The sequence below is a fragment of the Schistocerca serialis genome, chromosome 8, assembly GCF_023864345.2.
Source record: "Schistocerca serialis cubense isolate TAMUIC-IGC-003099 chromosome 8, iqSchSeri2.2, whole genome shotgun sequence".
NCBI classification, from domain to species: Eukaryota; Metazoa; Arthropoda; class Insecta; order Orthoptera; family Acrididae; genus Schistocerca; species Schistocerca serialis.
Window position 1 is genome coordinate 457679227 of NC_064645.1, and position 22842 is coordinate 457702068.

Sequence of the window (22842 nt, forward strand, 5' to 3'; positions counted from 1 at the left end):
AACTATTGCCGAAGCCACCTCTGAGTCGCAACAGGACTTCCCGTTGTGTGGTAAAGTAATGTAACTTCCGATGGCTGCTGTGTTTTAATAAACACTAGTCTTCTACCGACGGTATTGCGAATTACGCGTCATTTCGTAACGCACTTGTTTCTCCAAGATGGAATGCTACGCCTGCTGAGATTGGATATCTAGTGCGACTCATAAATTATGGACGAAACAAACGACATATTTCTTTCAGCACAATGGTACAGGCTGTAGTGTTTAGAGAACGTACTGAAGCGACTCATTGATACGTGAAGCATATTGGAACATGTACAAAGGTATTGGCGTAAAAGTGAAATGCGCATGCACTGCTCATTTGCTGGACTGCAGCTTCCAACATTTGCCACATCACTTCTACAAACGGCAACGCATCGTCAGTGTTCTGTTGTTCCAGCCAAAGCCCACTCAGATTGTGGATTTAGCCATTGGGTGAACTTCCAGGAGAATATATCTGATGTGGACATTCAACGTAAATGGCTATGTTCGTGCATATTGTTTTTCTACGTTCCGGGAAAGTAGTTTCCTTGTAGAGAGTAACTGTGATACCTATACTATTTATAGTAAATGGAATTACGTAAACGTTAATATTGGAATATGTTCCAATACTATTCTTGCGCTGATGCTTTGCAACTACTTGATTGTTGTTCCATTCTGCATTGCACTAAGCACCTTATTTAAAAGTGATAACGAACTTGAAACAGGTTCACTACACAAAATCAGCTGATCAACCACCGTTTAATAGTAGCAACAGTTGCTGTTATCATATTCTGAGATTTGCATTTGTGAGTCTGTATGAATACTGCGTCATTGCGCAACCGGAAATGCTCGAGTGAATGAATTTATTTCTTTCGCATTCTGTTCTTGAAGTGAGTTGATTGAGCTGTGTTGCGTATTCTTACGGGTGGTAATCAATGTTGAAGTGAACATTATTATATGCTTTAGTCTGTCTATCTATTTTTGTGCTATAGTACTCCAAAAGGATATAAAATTTCTTTATGACGGTATTCTCTTTGACTAATGTTTTCAGTTATGTGGTATCCTCTGTAACAAGTAGTTATGTTTGGTGTATAACAAATCCAATTTGCAGCCACATAATTCGTAGTCCTGGGATTGACGTGAAAATGTTTTAATGCTCTGTAGGACAGATGTATGATGGCATACTAGTTGTGGCGAAGCTCCCAATAGACAAACTCTGAGGCAGTTTTATGAAGTATTAAAGCAGTAATATGTAGCCATACGAATTTCAAGAGACGCCGTGTTTATCAGACATGTTGAATATTCTGCGTATTGTACTATACGTGCATCAAACAGCAGCTACAGTTTGTTCGTAAGACGTTCAGCATATTTTTGGTGTATTCGGTCAGGAACTCCAACAGAATGCAGAAAAAAATAAAACGGTCTGTAATATATATACCCAGAGGGGCAAATCGATGCAGTGGCCGCTGGATGGGTCTGAAAGGGAATAACAGGGAGATGAAAACACTCTGTTCATTTTTCACACGCGGGATATTGTAAAATTCGCAGCAGCGATTACAGGAAAAGAAGGAAATGACCTCCATTGGCTCGCAGGCAGAAAATACTTTTGTTTCTGATTGTGCATCGCCGATATAGAAATTTCGTTGATATGATCCTGATTTATAAACACAATTTCGATACCATAACAACAGACAACATTAGACTAAACTCGATATGATTGTTTCACGTACAATAGTCTTTACACAACTCGTCAGCAGAATTCGAAACCATTCCGATTTGGTGGTTGCATGAAATAAGTACCCCCTCCTCACCCCTCACCGTCAGTCCTGTGTAATCACCTACGGTAACACGGACTCAATTCAGAGTAAATAATTCTAACAAAGTACTGAATTCGTTTCTTACACACTATCGCGTGACCCTATCTGTGGTGTATTAAATGTACATTTAGCAAATTGTACATGACTACTAGTTCTAGTTGCAAACGGAGTACTGTTTGGAAATGCCTTTGTTCTAGGCATCTTGCAGTGTAGTTTTGAGTAAGACAGCGATGAAATGTTGATGATGATCAGCGCATTAGGGTGTTTAAAGAATAATACAAATACCTGTGGAGCTATTGGAAGTTGTCTATGTATCAACAATATCTCGTCATCTCATATACAAGCGTCTTTGCAGCTAAATCCTAAGCAAACGATTGGTGTATAATAAAGAAGTAGGTATAACATCAACAATAAAAATGAAAAAAAAAAACGGATTATAATTTTTCATTGCGTTTAACTTGCCCTGAACCTGCAGTCTTCCATTAGCATATCAACAGCTGCGGTTTTAGCGCAATGCTGTGACTTGAAATAGAAGCTAGTATGTTCGTCTTAATAAGAGTGGTTTCCACGAGTAGCATAGAAGGACGTATCGACATACTGCGTAGACGCTAGAGATTGAGCAAGAAGGAAGTCAAGCAAAAACATCGATATGCAAGATTTATTATCGATACTGACGAATATCGAAGTGTCTTATATAAGTACTGATTGTTGTTAATGATAATTATTTTCTATTTCGTAATTATGTTTTGTGCGTTAGTGTTAAGGAATTAACTAGAGTATTATTTACGAAGCCCAAGAACACTGGAAATGTAAATAACATTTGTATACTGATGTGTAAGTCTGGGTTAATTATTGACAGCTATTGTTGTTGGGGATGTAGGAAACTATGGATCAATGGAACACGGTGTACGTGTGTATCGGCTACCTAAAAGGAATGACTGAAGGTGATGGTGCGACTGAGCAATCAGTAACTAAGGCTCAAGCCAAAAAAAAGTTACAATGTTTAGAAAATTTAATTGAAAAATGGACAAAGGTGACCTGGATATTTGCGCGAAGACGATTACGAATGTAAGCTATTATGCCAATTTTATAACTTCAAAAATGTACCATAAGCTGCACGGTGATCAATAATGCATCATGATAAAAAATGAATAATGAGCAACGATGAATAATGAAAAGCAATAAGCTTTCGTGACAGCGAGCATCAATGCATTTTTATTCAGCTAATTAGCTTCAGTCTCTATGTGACTGAGCTATTGAAGAATAAACTTTCATTATCTTGATAGCGATTCAACACTTAGTATCTATTTACTTGAAGTTTTATATTAAAGGTCTTCCGCACTTCTGACTGATTAGTCAGCCCACAATCAACAAGTACAGAGATGGACTTCGGGAATATTTGTGTTTTGTTTTGACCAAATATAACTGCTCGTAAGGGTATCCCTTTTTTATGGCACAACATTGCATTCGCGATTTGCGAACGTTCTTACAGCCGTGATCCAACTAAGGGCGATGCGGAATTATTCTACTTCTTTCTTCTCAGTGACGTGTAGTTAAATTTACTTCGTCCAAAAGTGATGTTCTTAGAAAACAAAGTAACGAAGAACAATCATTCTACTGCGTAGCGAGTGAACCAATGGAAATTACATGATTATTTAGGAGACATAACCCATTTCTAAGTCACTTACAATTTTCAAATCATTTTGTGAAAATTTTATTTCATTCGAATACACTTTTTTATTCTGTGATTGTTCATATGCTCACTTATGGTTATATAGTACTGATATTCACAAGGACATATGTTTATCATTTGTGTGTTATTTTATATTCATATATTTCACTGTATCGATTGTGCAGACTGACGCGAGTTTGATTTTCATTTTCGGGACATGACTAGGTTGACTGTTAAAGTCGTATAAGCTTCTTTAACGTGAGATAACCAAAACATTAACTCCACATAGCCGGTCCAAGGCCCTGATGAGAAAGGAGGAGGGGATGGAGTAACACTTTTGTAAGAAAGCCTTTGTTCACCCGACCCGGATGAAAACAGCTGGTGAGGGCTCCTTACGAAGGTGACGTGAAGGCCTAGACGGAAGTGAAGACGAAGATCTCCACTACAGCGTAATAGTCAGCCCTGCTTTTAGGGGTGATATGAAAGGGACTTGGGGAGGTAGCGTTTGTTCTCCACGTCAGGGACGGTTATCAACAGAGTCTGTTGAGTCTGTTGCCCACGTTAGGGGCGACTGAATATTAACTCACCAGTATGCCTGGAAATACTGTGTTTTCAATGCCAATCACCTTCCATAAACTTAAATAAAGACTTCTAATTTCCAAATGAAACTACCCCAAGTGCGTAGAGTGAAATGCTCAAAATCTGTCATTGATGATTCTTCTGTCTACCTCAAGGATTCTAGGCAAGTAAAAATTCGAGAAAAAAATTAAAGAAATAAGTGGCCACATACAACACGAGGAGCATGAGACAATCTGAAGACTGGAAAAAGAACTGCAAGGAATTACATGGAATAGCGTGATATCTGTGAGACTCATCTGGAAGGGTAAAAACATCACGCTATCTTTCGAAATAATAGAGATGCTTCCGTACAAGGAGATGCTATTCTAGTCAACCAGAGTATCAAATAATTCAAACACAAGTTGATTTGCGTTTCTCATAGAGTGATGAATATTGTCCTCAAACTGACCAGCAGGTTTTCTACACAGATCGTTCAGATCTACGCTCCAGTCAGCAATTCTGATGAAGATGAGGCTGAATGGTTATATGAAGAAGTCACTAATGCCAAAGGTACTGAGAGTATCCAACTAGATGACATCATGGGACATTTCAATCTAGAAATGGTACAAAAGAAAGACAGAGACCCATGAAACTTGGGTAAAATGAAATTTTTTTTGATTGATGAATATGATTAAAATTAATTATCTTCACAACGCGATGTCTGATAAATCTGTCACTACAAGGTGAACTGCCAAATCCTTCTATAGGACTGCCTGGGTTTCACTACACTTTTTCAGCACTACAATTTTCCAATATACGAGGCATGTGCTGAAATTAAGAGTACTCAATTGTTTAAAAGTCACTGCTTTTAGTTGTTGGACATGCCTCGTACAACAACACCATGAGTGAACAGCCTTACGCAACTTCGCATACTTACCTGGTCACGGGGGCTCAGTTTGAAGCGGTGCTCGTCTCTGAAGACAGTTCTACTACAGTCAGTGACATGTCAGGCCAATGGCGTGTCTGGAGAAGCCCTGGACAGCGGCAACCCGACGGCCCGACAGCCGCGTGTTGTTGTCCGGGGTGACATTTCATTTCACAGCAGGACACCTTTCGTCCTTTAGTTGTCATCTGCGGCACCCTTGAGGCACATCGTTACGTCGACGATATCCTATACCCCGCTTTGTGACCCCAATGGTAAGCCATTCAGGGCTTACATTTCAGCAAGATAATGTCCACCCGCACACGGCGAGTGTTTCTACTGCTTGTGTTCATTCTTGCCAAACCCTACCTTGGCCAGCGAAATCGGCGGACCTCTCTGTAACTGAGAACTTTTGAAGCATTATGCGGATTTTGACTATATAATTTGCGCCAGTTATACATAAAAATGGTTCAAATGGCTCTGAGCACAATGGGACTTAACGTCTAAGGTCATCAGTCCCCTAGAACTTGAAACTACTTAAACCTAACTAACCTAAGGACATCATAAACATCCATGCCCGAGGCAGGATTCGAACCTGTGACCATAGCGGTCGCGCGGTTCCAGACTGAAGCGCCTAGAACTCCTCAACCGCACCGGCCGGCAGTTGCACGTTGCCTGGCACGATATCTCTCAGGAGGACATTCAAGAAGGCTATTGTAGTGGCAATTTCTGCCACCGAATGTATCAGGATGACAAAATGTAGCTGGAAGAGGTAGAAGGCACTGTATTAAGCGTCGTCCAAAGTTACCAAATGATTTATTGTTTCCAACCACAGAGCCCTCGTACACCTCGGTCAGTGTCACAGGGTCCCGCAATGTTGAGGAAGTACTCCAGCGGCCCATGCGATGCATGGCCTGCCTCTGGCTGGCTACCTACAGGCCCCGCGTCGGTCTCAGAGGGTCGAACCAACGACCTACCGTGGACTGGGATGCTGGCGCCCCATCTGCTGTTGCGTGTAGCTGCTGGTGGGTCACACCGCGCCGTCCAGGACAGCTGCCACACTTGAATGAATCTCGTTAGAAACCCACACCTATTTATACGTGGCTGTGTGCCTCTGTTTTTCCCTATGCGCCGCTTCGCGTCACGTACTCATAACACGCTAGGTGGGCCCCTTCTGTCTTTGATTTGAGACATGCAAAACCACTACGTATACTCTTTCAGCAATTTGATGGCCCTGTGGCCTCTATTCTACCTTGCAACTGTTGGTATGCGTAACTCACTGCAGTCAAGTCCACACATGGCTGTAACTTGTGCTCAGAATATTGCACTAAACTAACTTTCCCTATCCTAAACGGTGGTGCCACTACACTATCAATCAATGCCAAGCCGAATAACTACTTGCTTGAGGACCAGACGTGGACTAACGCGTTATTTACTTGCTCAATTTCTGAAGCTCTGTCTCTTGGATAAATCACCCAATTTTTCTGAAATTCGGATAATTCCTTGGTGGTGAGCCTCCTTTAGGCTTAGAGTGTAAGTCGCGAATAATTTCATGATAATGCTTCCTTGAAATATTTTTTAATTGTTCGTATCGGAAGATATTGTCTGGTTAAGAACCACGAGTTCATTTCTATCTTCCAGAAAATTCTGATTTTAGTCGACTGTACTTGTGTTTGTTATTTCTAACTATTGGTCACTTTTGTGACTCAGCAGTTTTGAATCTTTCATGACCATTCTTTTACGTCCAACATTTTTCTATTTTTCTCCCATCAAGGAGTAGACATTATGATCCATTTTGACGTCATTTGGATTCGCTTACTACTCACTGAGCCCACTTCTTTAATTTCTCCTGTTTTGCAATTGAGAAATTTATTAAATAATAATTCAGTAGACGTTATCTACACACTGGTAGGCCATAGCCTACTTTTCTGTGCGTTCTTTTTTCTTTTTAAGCCGTGCATGTTAAACAGTTGTAACTGTATCTCACAGTGTCACAGATAGAATAAACATAAGAAGTGTCACAGCTCAGTTCTGCCTATGTGACGATGAGTGTTGCACATACATGGTCGACGTTTTTCATCTAGCAGTCAATACCTACTTTTTAGATGTATGAAACAGACTCAGGCAGAATTCTGGACCTTTCCATTGTCTCTTGGTCCAAGCATTATCTCACATCATTCTGATGAGAATTCTGAGACGATATCTTTGGTTTTAGGCACGTAAATTTTATTATTCACTTATTTCTACTATGTTACATAATTACGTAATATTGGTGTTATAAAGTCATATTCTGGACTATCATGACGATTCGGATAATGTTGCTATTATGTGCACCTTGTCGTTGGTGGGGATGCTTGCGTGCTTCAGCAATACAGGTAGCCGTACTGTAGATGCAACGCCAGTGGAGGCCAGACAAGCGTGTGGTTCATGAAGAGGGGCAGCAGCCTTTTCAGTAGTTGCAGGGCAACAGTCTGGATGATTGATCTTGCCTTGTAACATTAACCAAAAGGGCCTTGTTGTGCTGGTGCTGCGAACGGCTGAAGGCAAGGGAAAGTACAGCCATAATTTTTCCCAAGCGCACGCAGCTTTACTGTATGGTTAAATGATGATGGCGTCCTCTTGGGTAAAATATTTCGGAGGTTAAATAGTAACCTATTAGGATCTCTGGGCAGGGACTACTCAGGGGTACGTCGTTATCAGGATGGTTCAGGTGGCTCTAAGCACTGTGGGACTTAACATCTGAGGTCATCAGCCCCTAGACTTAGAACTACTTAAACCTAACTAACCTAAGGACATCACACACATCCATGCCCGAGGCAGGATTCGAACATGCGACCGTAGCAGCAGCGCGGTTCCGGACTGAAGCGCCTAGAACCGCTCGGCTACAGCTGCCGTCCGTTATGAGGAGAAACAAAACTGGCGTTCTACGGATCGGAGCGTGGAATGTTAGGCCACTTAATTGGGCGGGTAGGTTAGAAAACTTAAAAAGGGAAATGAATAGGTTGAAGTTAGATATAGTGCGAATTCGTGAATTGCGGTGACAGGAGGAACAAGACTTTGGTTTGGTGAATACAGGGTTATAAACACAAAATCAAATAGGGGTAATGCAGCAGTACGTTTAATAAAAAATAAAAAAAATAGGAGCGCGGGTGAGCTGCTACGAACAGCATAGTGAACGCATTATTGTAGCAAAAATAGACACAAAGCCCACGCCTACCACAGTAGTACAAGTTTATATGCCAACTAGCTCCGCAGACGAAGAAGAGTTTGAAGAGATGTATGATGAGATAAAAGAAATTATGCACATAGTGAAGGGAGGCGAATATTTAATAGTCAAGGGGGACTGAAACTCGATGGTAGGAAAAGGAAGAGAAGGAAAAGTAGTAGGTGAATATGGAATGGAAGTAATGAATGAAAGAGGAAGCCGCCTGGTACTATTCTGCATAACTTAAGCATAGCCAACACCTGGTTTAAAATCACGAAAGAAGGTTGTGTACGTGGAATAGGCCTGGAGACACTGGAAGGTTTCAGATAGGTTATATAATGGTAAGACAGAGGTTTAGGAACCGGGTTTTAAATTGTAAGACATTTCCAGGGGCAGATGTGGATTCTGACCACAATCTGTTGGTTATGAACTGTAGATTAAAACTGAAGAAACTGCAAAAAGGTGTGAATTTAAGGAGATAGGACCTGGATAAACTGAAAGAACCAGAGGTTGTAGAGAGTTTCAGAGAGAGCATTAGGGAACGATTGACAAGAACGGGGGAAAGAAATTCAACAGAAGAAGAATGGGTGGTTTTGAGAGATGCAATAGTGAAGACAGCAGAGGATAAAATAGGTAAAAAGACGAGGGTAACAGAAGAGATATTGAATTTAACTGACGAAAGGAGAAAATATAAAAATGCAGTAAATGAAATAGGCAAAAAGGAATACAAACGTCTCAAAAATGAGATCGACAGGACGTGCAAAATGGCTAAGCAAGGATGGATAGAGGACAAATGTAAGGATGTAGAGGCATATATCACTAGGGGTAAGATAGTTACTGCCTACAGGATAATTAAAGAGACCTTTGGAGAAAAGAGAATCACTTGTATGAATATCAAGAGTGCAGATGGAAAACCAGTTCCAAAGCAGTTAAAGCAGAAAGCTGGAAAGAGTATATAGAGGGTCTATACAAGGGCGATGAAATTGAGGGCAATATTATAGAAAAGGAAGAGGACGTAGGTGAAGATGAAATGGGAGATATGATACTGAGTGAAGAATCTGAAAGAGCACTGGAAGACCTAAGTCGAAACAAGGTCCTGGGAGTAGACAACATTCCATTAGAACAACTGACAGCCTTGGGAGAGCCAGCGCTGACGAAACTTTACCACCTGGTGAGTAACATATACGAGACAGGTGAAATACCCCCAGATTTCAAGAAGAAGATAATAATTCCAATCCCAAAGAAAGTAGGTGGTGACAGGTGTGAAAATTACCGAACTATCAGTTTAATAAGTCACGGCTGAAAAATCCTGACAGGAATTCTTTGCAGAAGAATGAAATAACCGGTAGAAGCCGACCTAGTGGTAGATCAGTTTGGATTCCGTAGAAATGTAGGAACTCGCGAGGCAAAACTGATCCTCCGACTTATATTAGAAGATCGATTAAGGAAAGGCAAATCTACATTTCTAGCATACTTAGACTTAGAGAAAGCTTTTGACAATGTTGACTTAAATACTCTCCTTCAAATTCTAAAGCTGGCAGGGGTAAAATACAGGGAGCGAAACGCTGTTTACAATTTTTACAGAAACCAGATGGCAGTTATAAGAGTCGAGCGGCATGAAAGGGAAGCAATTGTTGAGAAGGGAGTGAGACAGGGTTGTAACCTATCCCCGATGTTATTCAATCTGTACAATGGACAAGCAGTAGGCCTAAAGTAAACGAAAGAAAAATTTGGAGCAGGAATTAAAATCCTTGATGTTTGCTGATGACATTGTAATTCTGTCAGAGACAGCAAAGGACGTGGAAGAGCAGTTCAGCGGAGTGGACAATGTCTTGAAAGGAGGCTATAAGATGAATATCAAGAAATCAAAACGAGGATAATGGAACGTAGTCGAATTAAAACAGGTGATGCTGAGGGATTTAGATTAGGAAATGACACACTTAAAGTAGTAAATGTGTTTTGCTATTTGGGGAGAAAAATAACTGATGATGGTCGAAGTAGAGAGGATATAAAATGTAGACTCGCAATGGCAAGAAAAGCGTTTGTGAAGAAGAGCAATTTGTTATCATCGAGTATAGATTTAAGTGTCAGGAAGTCTTTTCTCAAAGCGTTTGTATGGAAGGTCGTCATGTATGGATGTGAATCGTGGACGATAAATAGTTTATACAAGAAGAGAATAGAAGCTTTCGAAATCTGGTGCTACAGCAGAATGCTGAAGATTAGATGGGTAGATTACGTAAGTAACATGGAGGTACTGAATAAGGGAGAAGAGGAATTTGTGGCACAGCTTGATTAGAAGAAGGGATCGGTTGGTAGGACATGTTCTGAGGCCCCAAAGGATCACCACTTTAGTATTGGAGGGCAGCTTGGAGAGTAAAAATCGTAGAGGGAGACCAAGAGATGAGTACACTAAAACGATTCAGAATGATGTAAGGTGCAGTAGTTACGTGGAAATGAAGAAGCTTTCGCAAGATAGAGTTGCATGGAGAGCTGCATCAAACCAGTCTTTGGACTGAAGACCACAGCAACAGCATCTGTTTATTCAGTATATTGTCACTTCAAATATCTTTGCGTGCTGAACACTTCAGCGATACACAGCCTCTGGTCCCCAAAGGTTATATTATTAATAAAAGTGCAGGCAAGCTAGTGGGTAATGGTCGAGTCCAGTTGCAGCCTTGTGGGGTGGTAGGTAGTTGCGTAGTCGTGGAAAGGCCATATTGGATCATGGCGGTGTGAGCAGCTTGGATAGCGGATGTTCCCTATGGAGGTTTCTATTTGAGGTGTTACTTGATGTGTAACGTGAGGATGAAGGGTGATTTTTAAGGTGATTGCATAAAGAGTGAGCACTCCAGAAAAAGGAACTTATTTTGATTTATCATCTGCAAGCACCAGTTTGCTGGACTCCCATCGGGCGCCTCCCCAGATGGCAGATAGGGGAATGCTCACCATATTTGGTGGGTTCTGGGGAAATAAAGTACCTGGGGTGAACCAAAACCAGCAGCTCATGCCTTGTAATATGATATTGGCTTATCAAAGGCTGAGGCAGTTAACCCTGTAAGAAAATCCTCAGTTACGTTAGGCCTAGAAAGCCAATAGAAGAGCTTATTCAAGACACATAAGAGCCTCGGAACGCGATCAACTCGATTAAGACACCAGCATGAGCAGACTCATGTCAGGGATGATGGTTTAAGGCCTGGTGATAGACAGGGTCTTGAAAAACTGGAATAATCCCAGAGAACGGATTGGGACCATCAACTTACTCAGCCTCACAGGAAAATGTGAAGAGCTTGTGGACTTTATAGAAAGGAGAAAATTAGTGTTAGTGGTGATGAGTGAAACATAATGGAAAGGGAAAGGCATGAAGAAATTAAGGAAACAGTAAAACTGTGTTGGGTGGAAATAACAAAGAGACGAAGAGTGTTGCCGGTTTCATCATGAATAAAGTTCTAGAAGGAGTCACTGACTTTCAGTTCATTAATCCGAGCGGTCTTAGGCGCTGAAGTCGTGGACTGTGCGGCTGGTCCAGGCGGAGGTTCGAGTCCTCCCTCGGGCATGGATGTGTGTGTTTGTCCTTCGGATAATTTGGGTTAAGTAGTGTGTAACCTTGGGGACTGATGACCTTAGCAGTTAAGTCGCATAGGATTTCACACACATTTGAACATTTGAACAGTACGTTAATGAGAGAATAATAAAGATGACTGTACATTTAGGGAAAGAAAAACTAACTTTAATACAGGTGCATGCACCTCACACCGGATGTTGTCCAGAGGATAAGAACCAGTTTCTTGAGGATTTGGAAAATCTCATTAGTAAAGGGAGAGTGATCATTATAGGAGACCTAAGTGCACAGACTGGGACAGATAGAACAGGATATGAGAATGTTATGGGACCCCACGGATATGTTAGAAGAATTATAGAAGGTGAGCATCTCTTTGACTTCTGAATGAGGAATGGGTTGGTGGTGAAAAACATCTGGTTTGAGAAGAGACAGAGCCGTAAGATGACACGATAGAGATGGGACTGATTACAAAACTCTGTAATTGATTATGTTATCACAGATGAAGAGAGGAGTAGAATGGTAACTAATGTCAGAGTAATCCCTAGTGAGAACCTTGACAGTGATCATCGACTATTAGTAGCGGACCTGAGGAACTTCTGTGTGCGAAAAGTACAGAACAAGAAAATGCCAAAAATCCAAGTATGGGAATTCCAGAAACCAGAGAAAAGAGCTGAATATCAGTAACCAGATAAAATCCCTGTTACCAATAGACGAAAGGAAAAATTGAGAGGCAGAATGGGCTACACTAAGGTACACATTGGTAAAGGAAGCCACCAAAGATTGTGGAAAGGCAAGTATGATGACAAGAGAGCAGGAAACACCTTAGTGGAATGAGTGAGAGCAGTAATCAGGGAAAGAAATTTCTTCAAGATCTTTCCTGGATCAGTAGAAAAATACACTGGAACGTATTAGAGATGAGGCAAAGAACAGAAACCTGGAACAAATGTATCACATCAAGAAACTGGAAGTTAAAAGAAGAGTTGCAGAAGAAAAGCCCAAGATATGGAAGACATTCACTCAGAAATTTGTGGAGAAGAGTAGAGGCAATAAGAAACTGTTGTATAGGGTTATCAGAAGTAAAAGGAAACCAACGAACACCATAAAAGCACTTGAAGATGAAAATGTAAATCTGGTTAGGACAAAAAGTGAGATGATAGAAGTCCTGAAAAACCATTTTGACCACCTATTAAATAGATCAGTTGAAGAACCAAATACAGAACTGGAAATAAACACTTACAGTGAGGATACTCCAATCACCCGGACAGAAACAGAGGCAGCCTTAAAATCCATGCCTAAGGGAAAGTCTTCAGGTGTAGATGAAGTGAATGCAGACATGATAAAGGCAGCACGTATCCAAGCGATACACTGGCTGCACCGAGTACTCAGTGACATATTGGCAGATAACAAAATACCTGAGAATTGGAGCAAGGGTGTAATAATTCCCCCGTTTAAGAGAGGTAGCAGGCGGAAACCCACCAACTATAGAGGAATAACTCTATTGTCTCATGGGCTGCAAATACTTGAGAGAATCATAGAAAAGAGACTGAAACTGTCATAGAGCCACAGCTGGAGGAGGAACAAAATGGCTTTAGAAGTGACAGATCAACAATTGACCTAACTTTTAGCATCCACATGTTGTTGGAAAAGCATTGGAAAAGCAAAGGCAAGAACCTGGTCATTGTATTCCCAGATATAGGAAAAGCCTATGATAGTGTTATAAGAGATAAGATCTGCGAATGCCTGAGGAAAAAGAATGTGCCTGAAGGATTAATAAGAAAAATTCGCCGGCCGCTGTGGACTAGCGGTTCTAGGCACTTCAGTCCGGAACCGCGCTGCTGCTATGGTCGCAGGTCCGAATCCTGCTTCAGGCATGGATGTGTGTGATGTCCTTAGGTTAGTTAGGTTTAAGTAGTTCAAAGTCTAGGGGACTGATGACCTCAGATGTTAAGTCCCATAGCCCTTAGGGCCATTTGAACTATTTTGAAGAAAAATTCAGATGTTGTACGAAGACTGTACTAGTTGTTTACAAATTTGGGAAGGACGATCATCATGTTTTGAGACGAAGAGTGGAGCAATGAAGTGCACTGTCCCCACTACTATTCATCACTGTAATGGATACTGTCATGAAAACGTCAAGGAGAAGTCAGGTGATCTGAATGCATTTGTCTTTGCTGATGACATCGTGATATGGGGTGAAACTGAAGAGGAACTACAGAATTGACTCGATGAATGAAAATCTCAGTTCCAGAAATATAATCTCAACATTAGCAAGAGCAAGACAGTGGTGATGGCAGTCAATAGAGATGGATAACCAGCAAGTGTAAAACTAGGAGACCACCAACTAGAGTGTGTGGACGGTTTCCCTTACCTTGGAAGCGTAATCTACAGTGATAATTTTGTCAGAAATGATATCACCAACAGAGTGCAAAAAGGATCTGAATTCTACCAACAAGTAAGATCACTTTTATGGGATGACTTGATTCCAGAACTGGCTAAACTGATGATGTTTAATAGCTATTTCATACCAATATTGACCTATGGTATTGAAACATGTACCTTCACAAAAAGAGAAACATCAAGGCTGCAAGCATCAGAGATGAGATTTCTTAGATCCAACATCCAGAAGACCAAGATGGACAAGTTAAGGAACGAGGAGGTGAGGAAAGAAGCTGGGATAAAGACATCGCTATTAGATCGAAATGGCGCGTCTAGACTTCAATGGTACGGGCATGTGATCAGAATGGGGCCAACTGAAACAGCCAAAATAAATTTGGAAAGACAGGTGGATTGGAAAAGACCTCAAGGAAGACCTCGAACCCTATGGATGGACTTGATTAAGGCTGATCTATTGACCAGAGGATGGACAGTGGATGATGTTCTCCATGGGCAGGTGCATTTGGACAGGACGAAATGGGAGAGGCTCACTACCAGTACCTGGGAATCTGGAACTGTTAAATGATGATGAGAAGCACGAATTCAGTAATTAGTGCTGTGCAAGGATTTCATTGTCTCCTAGAATATTACGTTTTGGTAATCACAGAGAGCTATCTATTAGGTGTTCAGTATTCTAATTAGCCCTTCCCTATTTAAATTAGCTAAATAATATTGTATGTTGGAGTTCAAGAAAACAAACTTTTGTAGTAGAAATATTTTGTAGAAAAAGACATTATCGAGTATGACAATGCTGAGAGAGAGAATGCTGATTGTTTGTGTTAGTTGGAGTTCACTTTTGTGTCATTAAAAGAATTTCGATGTATTTCTTTTCGTCATCTATAGCTATTTCACAAAGCATAACCCCACTGTTCAAACCAATGTGCTCGGTAAAATTTGCCTTGTCACGTCCTGCACTTTAGCGTGAACATTAATTAATGATTTGAGAAAAAAATCAGAAACTAATTTTCTGAAGCATCAACTTGAAACAAATAACAATACGAAGGCAAACTGCCTGGCAGTGATTTGTCTCATATCGTCATTTGCAGTGCAGCCAGCGTAGAGTCATTTTATCCGTTGCAAGGTAAGAATTGGGTGCAGGATCTGAAGGAAGATTTTAATAGAATTTAAGGAACAGTTTCGAATTAGTAAAATTTCATATAAATTCAACAGATGAGTTTTTGTTATGGGCACATGAAAGTTACGTAACAGTTAGTTATTCTGAGTATTATTGACAATCATTCTTTCATGTAATCTAATTTACAGACGGTCAGATGCATTTCAAATTAATTAGAATCATATTCCTGAAAATTAATTTGCATAAATTAGTTGATGTTCACAAACAGGGTAACTAGGCCGACTTTGGATCTGATTCTGTAATAGGAATTTAGAAGCCCAACAGTTTTCAGATTGTTATCAAGAAATTCAGCATACAACTATGTAACAAACAGGTAACTTTCAAGTTTGATTCATGTCCATCATCATCCAGCCTTAACAATTCTAAAGAGACACAAAATATTGAACGGAAGCCAAGATTACAGATTCTCGTGAAAAGCAAACCGTAAGCTGATGGTGTACTGACAGCCATATGCTGGAGTCTGAGCACATCTGGAATGAGAAACTTCCGCCACTTGTCGACAGTAAGACAAAAGCAAGATCATTAAAAAAAAAAAAAGAAAGAAAGAAAGTCAGAACATAGCTAAGCAGGCTCGTCAGCACACCACGAGCGGTTAAATCACGAAGATGATATAATCGAAAGCCTAACAGTTCGGAAGACAGGCAATCGATTTCTGATTATAGCGGAACAAGCAGTGAAAATGTAGATTTACTGAGAAAAATGACTGTCGCACCTCTTAATCAACTACAAACGCATAACCCTTGCTGAAGAACAGCTGACACTTGTCAGTTGTTCATGCAGTAGTGTGTGTGACGAAGTCTTTTACGGAACTGTATAGGGCGACATTCTGTGTGGTACTGCAACATGTCTACAAGACATCCGTTGAATGATTTCTCTCCGCTGCAGAGTGAAAATCTCATTCTGGAAACATCCCCCAGGCTGTGGCTAAGCCATGTCTCCGCAATATCCTTTCTTTCAGGAGTGCTAGTTCTGCAAGGTTCGCAGGAGAGCTTCTGTAAAGTTTGGAAGGTAGGAGACGAGGTACTGGCAGAAGTAAAGCTGTGAGTACCGGCCGTGAGTCGTGCTTCGGTAGCTCAGATGGTAGAGCACTTGCCTGCGAAAGGCAAAGGTCCCGAGTTCGAGTCTCGGTCGGGCACACAGTTTTAATCTGCCAGGAAGTTTCATATCAGCGCACACTCTGCTGCAGAGTGAAAATCTCATTCGAGATCAGCTTTGTTCTTTAAGTGGGATGCTATAGTTTGGTACATAATTTCTGATAGCGGCTATCAAGGCGAATCCAGTGATGTGTAACACTTAATTCTTTGAAGGTCAACGAAGGTCACAAAGGTGGCATGAATGTCCATTTACAGAAGGTGTTCGAAGTGATGACCATTGGTATCAATACAGTGTTGCAATCTTCTTATAACGGACTCACGGACTGAGTGGTATTCCTTATCACTCTGGCAGTTATCGAACCACCGGCTCTGACAATTCTCTCTCGCATATCTTCAGGTGTAGTTGGAACTTCTTTATGAACAATATATTTGACGAATCCCCACAAGAAAAAATCCAGAGGCGTCAAGTCTGGCGAACGAGCCGTCCACGTCACATCTCCTCCGCGTCGAATCCAACGATTTGGGAATTGTCTCTGCAACTCATTTCTAGCCATCAGCGAAAAATGCGTCGGACACCCATCGTGTTGACACCACACTCTGTTCCTTGTCCCTAAAGACATTTCTTCCGATAACATATCTTATGTTTCCTGAAGGAATGTGGTGTACTTCCTTCCATTAAGATTTCCTTCGATGAAATACGGGCCTATAATTCTGTCCTCCAGAATTCCACACCATACTTTCATCGACCACGGTTTTTGGTGTGCAACTTGCCGCAACAAACATGGATTTTCAGTTGCCCAATAATGCATGTTACGCAAATTAACATTTCCATGGTTTGTGAATGTAGCCTTGTCAGTAAATAAAATCAAATTAAAAAATGTGTCATTCCTTCGAATCTGAAGCTAGGCCCACCGGCAGAATTCAATGCGAAGCATACAATCCGTACCAGTTAATTCTTGGTGGAGACTGATGTGGTAAGGATGATGTTTATGGCGATGCAGAACACGAACAACACTACTCTGGCTCATGCCACATTCTCTTGCGATTTGACGTGAACTAACACAAGGACCTCGAACCAAAGTGGCAAGAGCACCAATTTCCGTTTCCCCCTTTAGTAACTTTCCTTTGCCGGATATGTTTCCGATGCGTTAAAGATTCAGTTGTTCTCAATTTATCATACACATATTTAAATGTACGACATGTAAGGTGAGTACGTTGAGGATATCTTTCTGCGTATAAGTCTCTAGCTCTCATTGAATTTCGTTGCCATTCTCCGTAAATGAAAAGCATATCGATTTGTTCTTCGAAGGAATACATCATTCACATTAGATTGATTCGATGATACTAGTCTTACCGTTCCTATTAGTGTATATTGCGAAACCATAGAATGGTGTTTACATGTGAATGGCACGTTAGATGGATACGCAGTATTCGGCGAATATTTACTATTTGCACGATATACGAGAGAGAATTGTCAGAGCATGTGCTTCGATAAGTGCCGAAGTGATAAGGAATACGATTCAATCCATGATAAGAAGATTGCAGCACTACCTTGATACCAATGGTCATCACTTCGAACACCTGTAAATGGACGTTGATGCCACCTTTTTGACCTTCGTTGACCTTCAAAGACCTTACTGTTACACATCATTAGATTTATCTCGGTAGCCGCTATCAGAAAATAAGTAGAAAACTATAGCGTCCCATTCATAAAGAATCAAAGTTGACCTTCATGTATCTAACATGACCCCAGCTGACAACAACAAAAAAGTCATATTACGGCCCTCGTTTTCCCATGCAAAATTTGTCGAAAAAACGTTTCAGCTACTGTCATACTTTCGGAGTTATTCTAGGTGGCAACAGTTAGTGACTCACCCTGTATATCGTCAAGTTTTGCAGACCAGTGTAATAATCTCTTCAAGTCGCTACGTCACGGCAAACCAATGGTAGAACTTTCATGTACGTTTTCTCTTTCTGAATGGTGGTGTTTTCACAATCATGGGGTTTTGTGAAACGTGTATGGAAGCATTTAAAATCAGTGGGCAATTCTGCTGTTATGTAAGACCAATTACCGTTCACTACATAAAACGCTTTCAGCTTCAAAATTAGCAGATTAGAAAAGTAGCCTAATAGTAATATAAGCAAGCGCCTTTTTCTCTGTTACCAGTTCCAGTAAAGCCTTGTGTCTCTGATCTATTATAAGAGAACACTGCACTGTTGTGACTGACACACTGTGTAACTGTCAGTCCGATATCAGACATTATTTCTCAGTCAGAAATGATAATATTTTTCTTTCTAGTTGTATACGATTACGATATATATGAAACTTGATAAGTAAAATTCACTTTTGACATGAGAGAAGCTGACATCCGATCAAAAGATCACCGGGAAACATGTGGATCCTAATGATTCATCATTTCGGGTCACAATACAAAAACGATATGCGGTAGAAGAAACGCATGAAATCAGTTGTGGGGAATTCTAATTGTAGACTCAAATTTGTTTGGAGGTTACTGAGAAGATATGCTGCATCTGTAAAGGAAACAAAATAGCATTCTGTTGTTCTATCTTTTGATACAGTGCTGCACATGTAACGACAACTGTACATATAATAATTTTTTTCTTTATGAATTTAGATAAATTAATGTAAGCAATGGTTTGAACTTTTTTTTTCGGTTCGTATCGTTATGTTAAAGAGACTGTGAGCAACTTTTGAAATGAAAATTATTATTTATGTTAAATTTCAAATAATGTGGTAATTAAAGTAAAGTGTATTTAATGTTAAAACTATTGCAAGATGTGAAAATTGTAATTTATACACTTGGTCCATACGTAGGTAATGCATTAGGATATGTGTAGTAGAAAACCTGTGGTGAATACCCTACCTGTAGGGGAGCGGGAAAAGGTGGAGGCAGGCGAGGCGGGAAAACGCACACTGGCGCGGTTCGGCACAACGGACACAGTATTATAGTCGGAGGCGAGCAACAGTCGGAGTTGAGCATCGTTCGGAAGTACACGTACTGTACCGAGGGGGCTACCCAGGAAAAATTGTTTCCATTGAGCCTCGGATGAACCGATTCCGACGACTACTTAGCATGGCTATATTCTGAGGCACAAAGTTGGAAAGATAACGACGCTAAGAAGAAGGAAAGTGCCGATGCAGTGAGAGCCTTAGCCGTGCTTGCATGTGTGCTGTGCTTCTCGCTATCTCGCTGCCCGCCATCCGCCGCACCGACTTGCACAGGTCAAACATTTATTTCATCTTTAGAAGTGTATCTGTGTGGACCAGTGTCGAAAATGTTTCTGACTGTTCAATAATAACGTGACTTTTACCAGCATTGCCTTAGCCGTGACTTATCCTGATCACTGACCTAGACAGGGTCCTTACCTCGTATTGTGCAACCCGAGTATCCTGAACTGAAAGTTTAATGTTAGTGTCAATGAAAATTATCAGCAGATTAATCTATGCCATAAAGGAGTCTAAAGTTCTGTGTGTTATTGCAAATGTTGGTAAAGAACAAAAGCATGACTAAATTGGAAGAGAGTTTTTTGAATTGAGTTAGCGATGTTATTTAATTAATTTGAGACAGAAATAATGACAGTTAAATTATTCAGAAGTAAGACAAAAGAGTAGTTATCCATAGATCGATAATTTTGAGTGTTAATTTGCCTTCAGTACTTAATAGTTTCAGTTTAACGACCATAACAGTTTCAGGGTCCCCCCTCCCCCCCCCCCCCCTTCTCTTGTCCATTCTTTCAAACCTTGAAATGTGTTGATCAGATTTGACAAGTAAAGCTAAGTCTATATTAATCCTAAATGTATTAGTGTTTTTTCCATCATTAATAGTGATATTGTGTGTGTACTTTCAAGATTGTCGATGCTAGGGCAATCTATGCCCGATTTCAGTCTGCTCAACGTACAAAATGCAGTTCGTAGTAATCATTACTGTGTGGTGTTGTGTAATTGTAGCTCGTCCAAATTAATACAAAAAGGAGAAAACTTTAGTACAGTGGATTTTTTTTTGGTTCCAAACTTTGCCATATAAGGCAACGTTACTACGTGTAGTTATGCTTGTACATGCACCCACTTGTACAAGGAAAAACTCACTCATTGCCTAAGTAGGCTGGCGACCGAATTATTAATTATAGGTAGCATCTACTGTGTGTACTTCTTGTCCATGCGAAAGAGTAATTATACTTTACATTTGCTTGATGCATCACTGTAGTTATTGACTGAGTATAAGTCCGATCTTGCTTCTATTAGGTACACGCGGTCAACTAATGTACTAAAATCCTTGTTTATAAGGTGAAGCCCGTGAACTTATTGCAGTACAGGCTTTATAGAGCTAACGTACGTCCGAGCGGGGCGGTAGCGTTACAAGTGGCTTCCCGGTGACAGGACATCCAGCTTTTGTTGGTTACAAATTAATGTTAATACCGAACAGTGGATGTTCAGTGGCACGAATTGCAATAAAAGTCAGTAAAATAAACTGCAGTGTGAGTCAAGTATAATAGTGTGGTATAGTTGGCATTCAATATGGACAGGAACGTAGGCAGGGTAGATGCGCCAAGTGAAATGGAGAATGCGGCTGGCAGTAGCCGGAGTTTACGCGGCCAGATAACAGATGGCGTTAGCGGAAGACAATTGGCGTGCGTACAATACCACGAACACGTCAACGAACAGATTGAAATGTCGAGATCGTCTCGAATACAGCAAGGGACAAAACAGAAAGAAGAGGGTGACTTTGTAGATGATAGTGGGTACGTGAACGAATCCACTGACATATTTGATTCACCACAGATAAAGAAAGAACCGAAAGAAACTTTTGAAGTAGGATCGGAACACACCGATTCCGTAGAACAAAACAGTGTGAAAATTTTAAACATGAACGATTTATTTGAACAATTAACCAAACAAATTGCAGGACAGAGTGAGCAGCTCAAAATACAGAACGAGCAGCTTAAAACGCTCGTTGACGAGCAGCTCAAAACACAGGTGGATCAAATTAAAGCACAGGTCGAAGGACAGGGAATTAAAATTAGTAAACAAATAGAACAGGTAGAACAAAAAGTGGGTAATTTAAGTTCTGTGGTAAATACACTGAAACTTGAAATTGATACCATTAACAAAAATATGGATACTATGCAGGAGGAAATTGGAAACATTAATAGTAGATTCGATGTTGAAATTCTCAACATCCAAGAGAAAGTAGAACCTCTGGTTGAAACTAAGGTAGACGAAAAAGTTTTCGGTCTTAAAACTGAGATCGTAAACGAATGTCAACACGGGATATCGCAATTGAAAAAGGTAGTTTTAGACACTGAAAGGGATTTAAGTAAAAAAGTATCCGGATGTGTTCAAAATTGTAAACAAAATACTACGAAAATTCAAGGCAGAATTTTCGATCTGGAGAGCAAAATTAAAGATAGGCCTGGTGTTGTCTGTAATGGCACACCAATTACGAAGCTGTTAGAAGGCGAGGAACGCTTCGATCCAGCCAAGAAACATAACGGGTGGCATCCGTTAGATTTTATCAAAAATTGCGAGAGAGTATTTCCTGAGCACTTGTCTGATCAGGAAAAGATAAATGTAGTAATTAGCGCCTTAGCAGGTGACGCTAAGCGCTGGGGGATAAATTTAAATACCGAACGAATGACGTTCGAAGAATTTAGGCAGAGATTTACGGAAGAATATTGGTCCGAACGAAAGCAGGACCATTTATGGCGGGAGTTCATCATGGCCAAACAGCATGATAACAGGGGCAGGAATTCTTTGAAAGATTTCTGCGTGCATTGGTACCGGAAATTGACGCATTTAAGAGGCCGAAGATCAGATTCAGAAATTATCTGGGAGTTATATAAAAAGCTTCCAGAAGATTCAAAGAGGTATGTAGGAAGCAATCATCGCAGCTTCCAAGCATTTCTCGAAAGAGTCGAAGACGAAGATCATTGGCGTGAAAGTCGTGCCAATTATCAAAATTTTGGTAACCGTAATAACCGACACTATGACGAGAGAAATGACGGCGAAGGGTTTCGCGTCTATATAATACAGAGAGGAAGAGGCAGAGGAAGAGGCAGAGGAAATTATCCAGGTCGCGGTCGAGAGTATACCGCGCAAAATAATAACGACGCGGGAAACTAATTACCGCGAACGTTGCGGGCCAAACGGAAGCGGACAACACATACAGGCCCCGATTTAAGAAAAGATATCGGACCGACCGTAATGTAATGAGACAGGATAGGGACAGTCATGGAACGCCGCGACGTGTTGTGGCGAAACAAGCGTCAGGTGCGAGCCAGAATGAGTCATCTCTGCCGCACAGAGCGCTACATGTTAACAGGCGAGTGGAGTATCAGAGGGCAACGGCCCAGCCTAGCAGAACATCTTTTCGGAAAGAAGCCGCTAGCAATACGGCAGCAGTAGGTACG

General features: G+C 40.8%; 1 protein-coding gene across 1 annotated transcript in view; it reads left to right on the plus strand.

Annotated features, from left to right (window-relative positions):
* The window catches only part of LOC126417068 (proline-rich protein 2-like), a 164299-nt gene that overhangs the window by 86602 nt on the left and 54855 nt on the right, over window positions 1-22842 (plus strand). The window contains exon 2 of the mRNA XM_050084961.1: window positions 4554-4635. Coding sequence (XP_049940918.1) covers window positions 4554-4635 — 82 coding nt within the window. The remainder of the gene's footprint in view (window positions 1-4553; window positions 4636-22842) is intronic.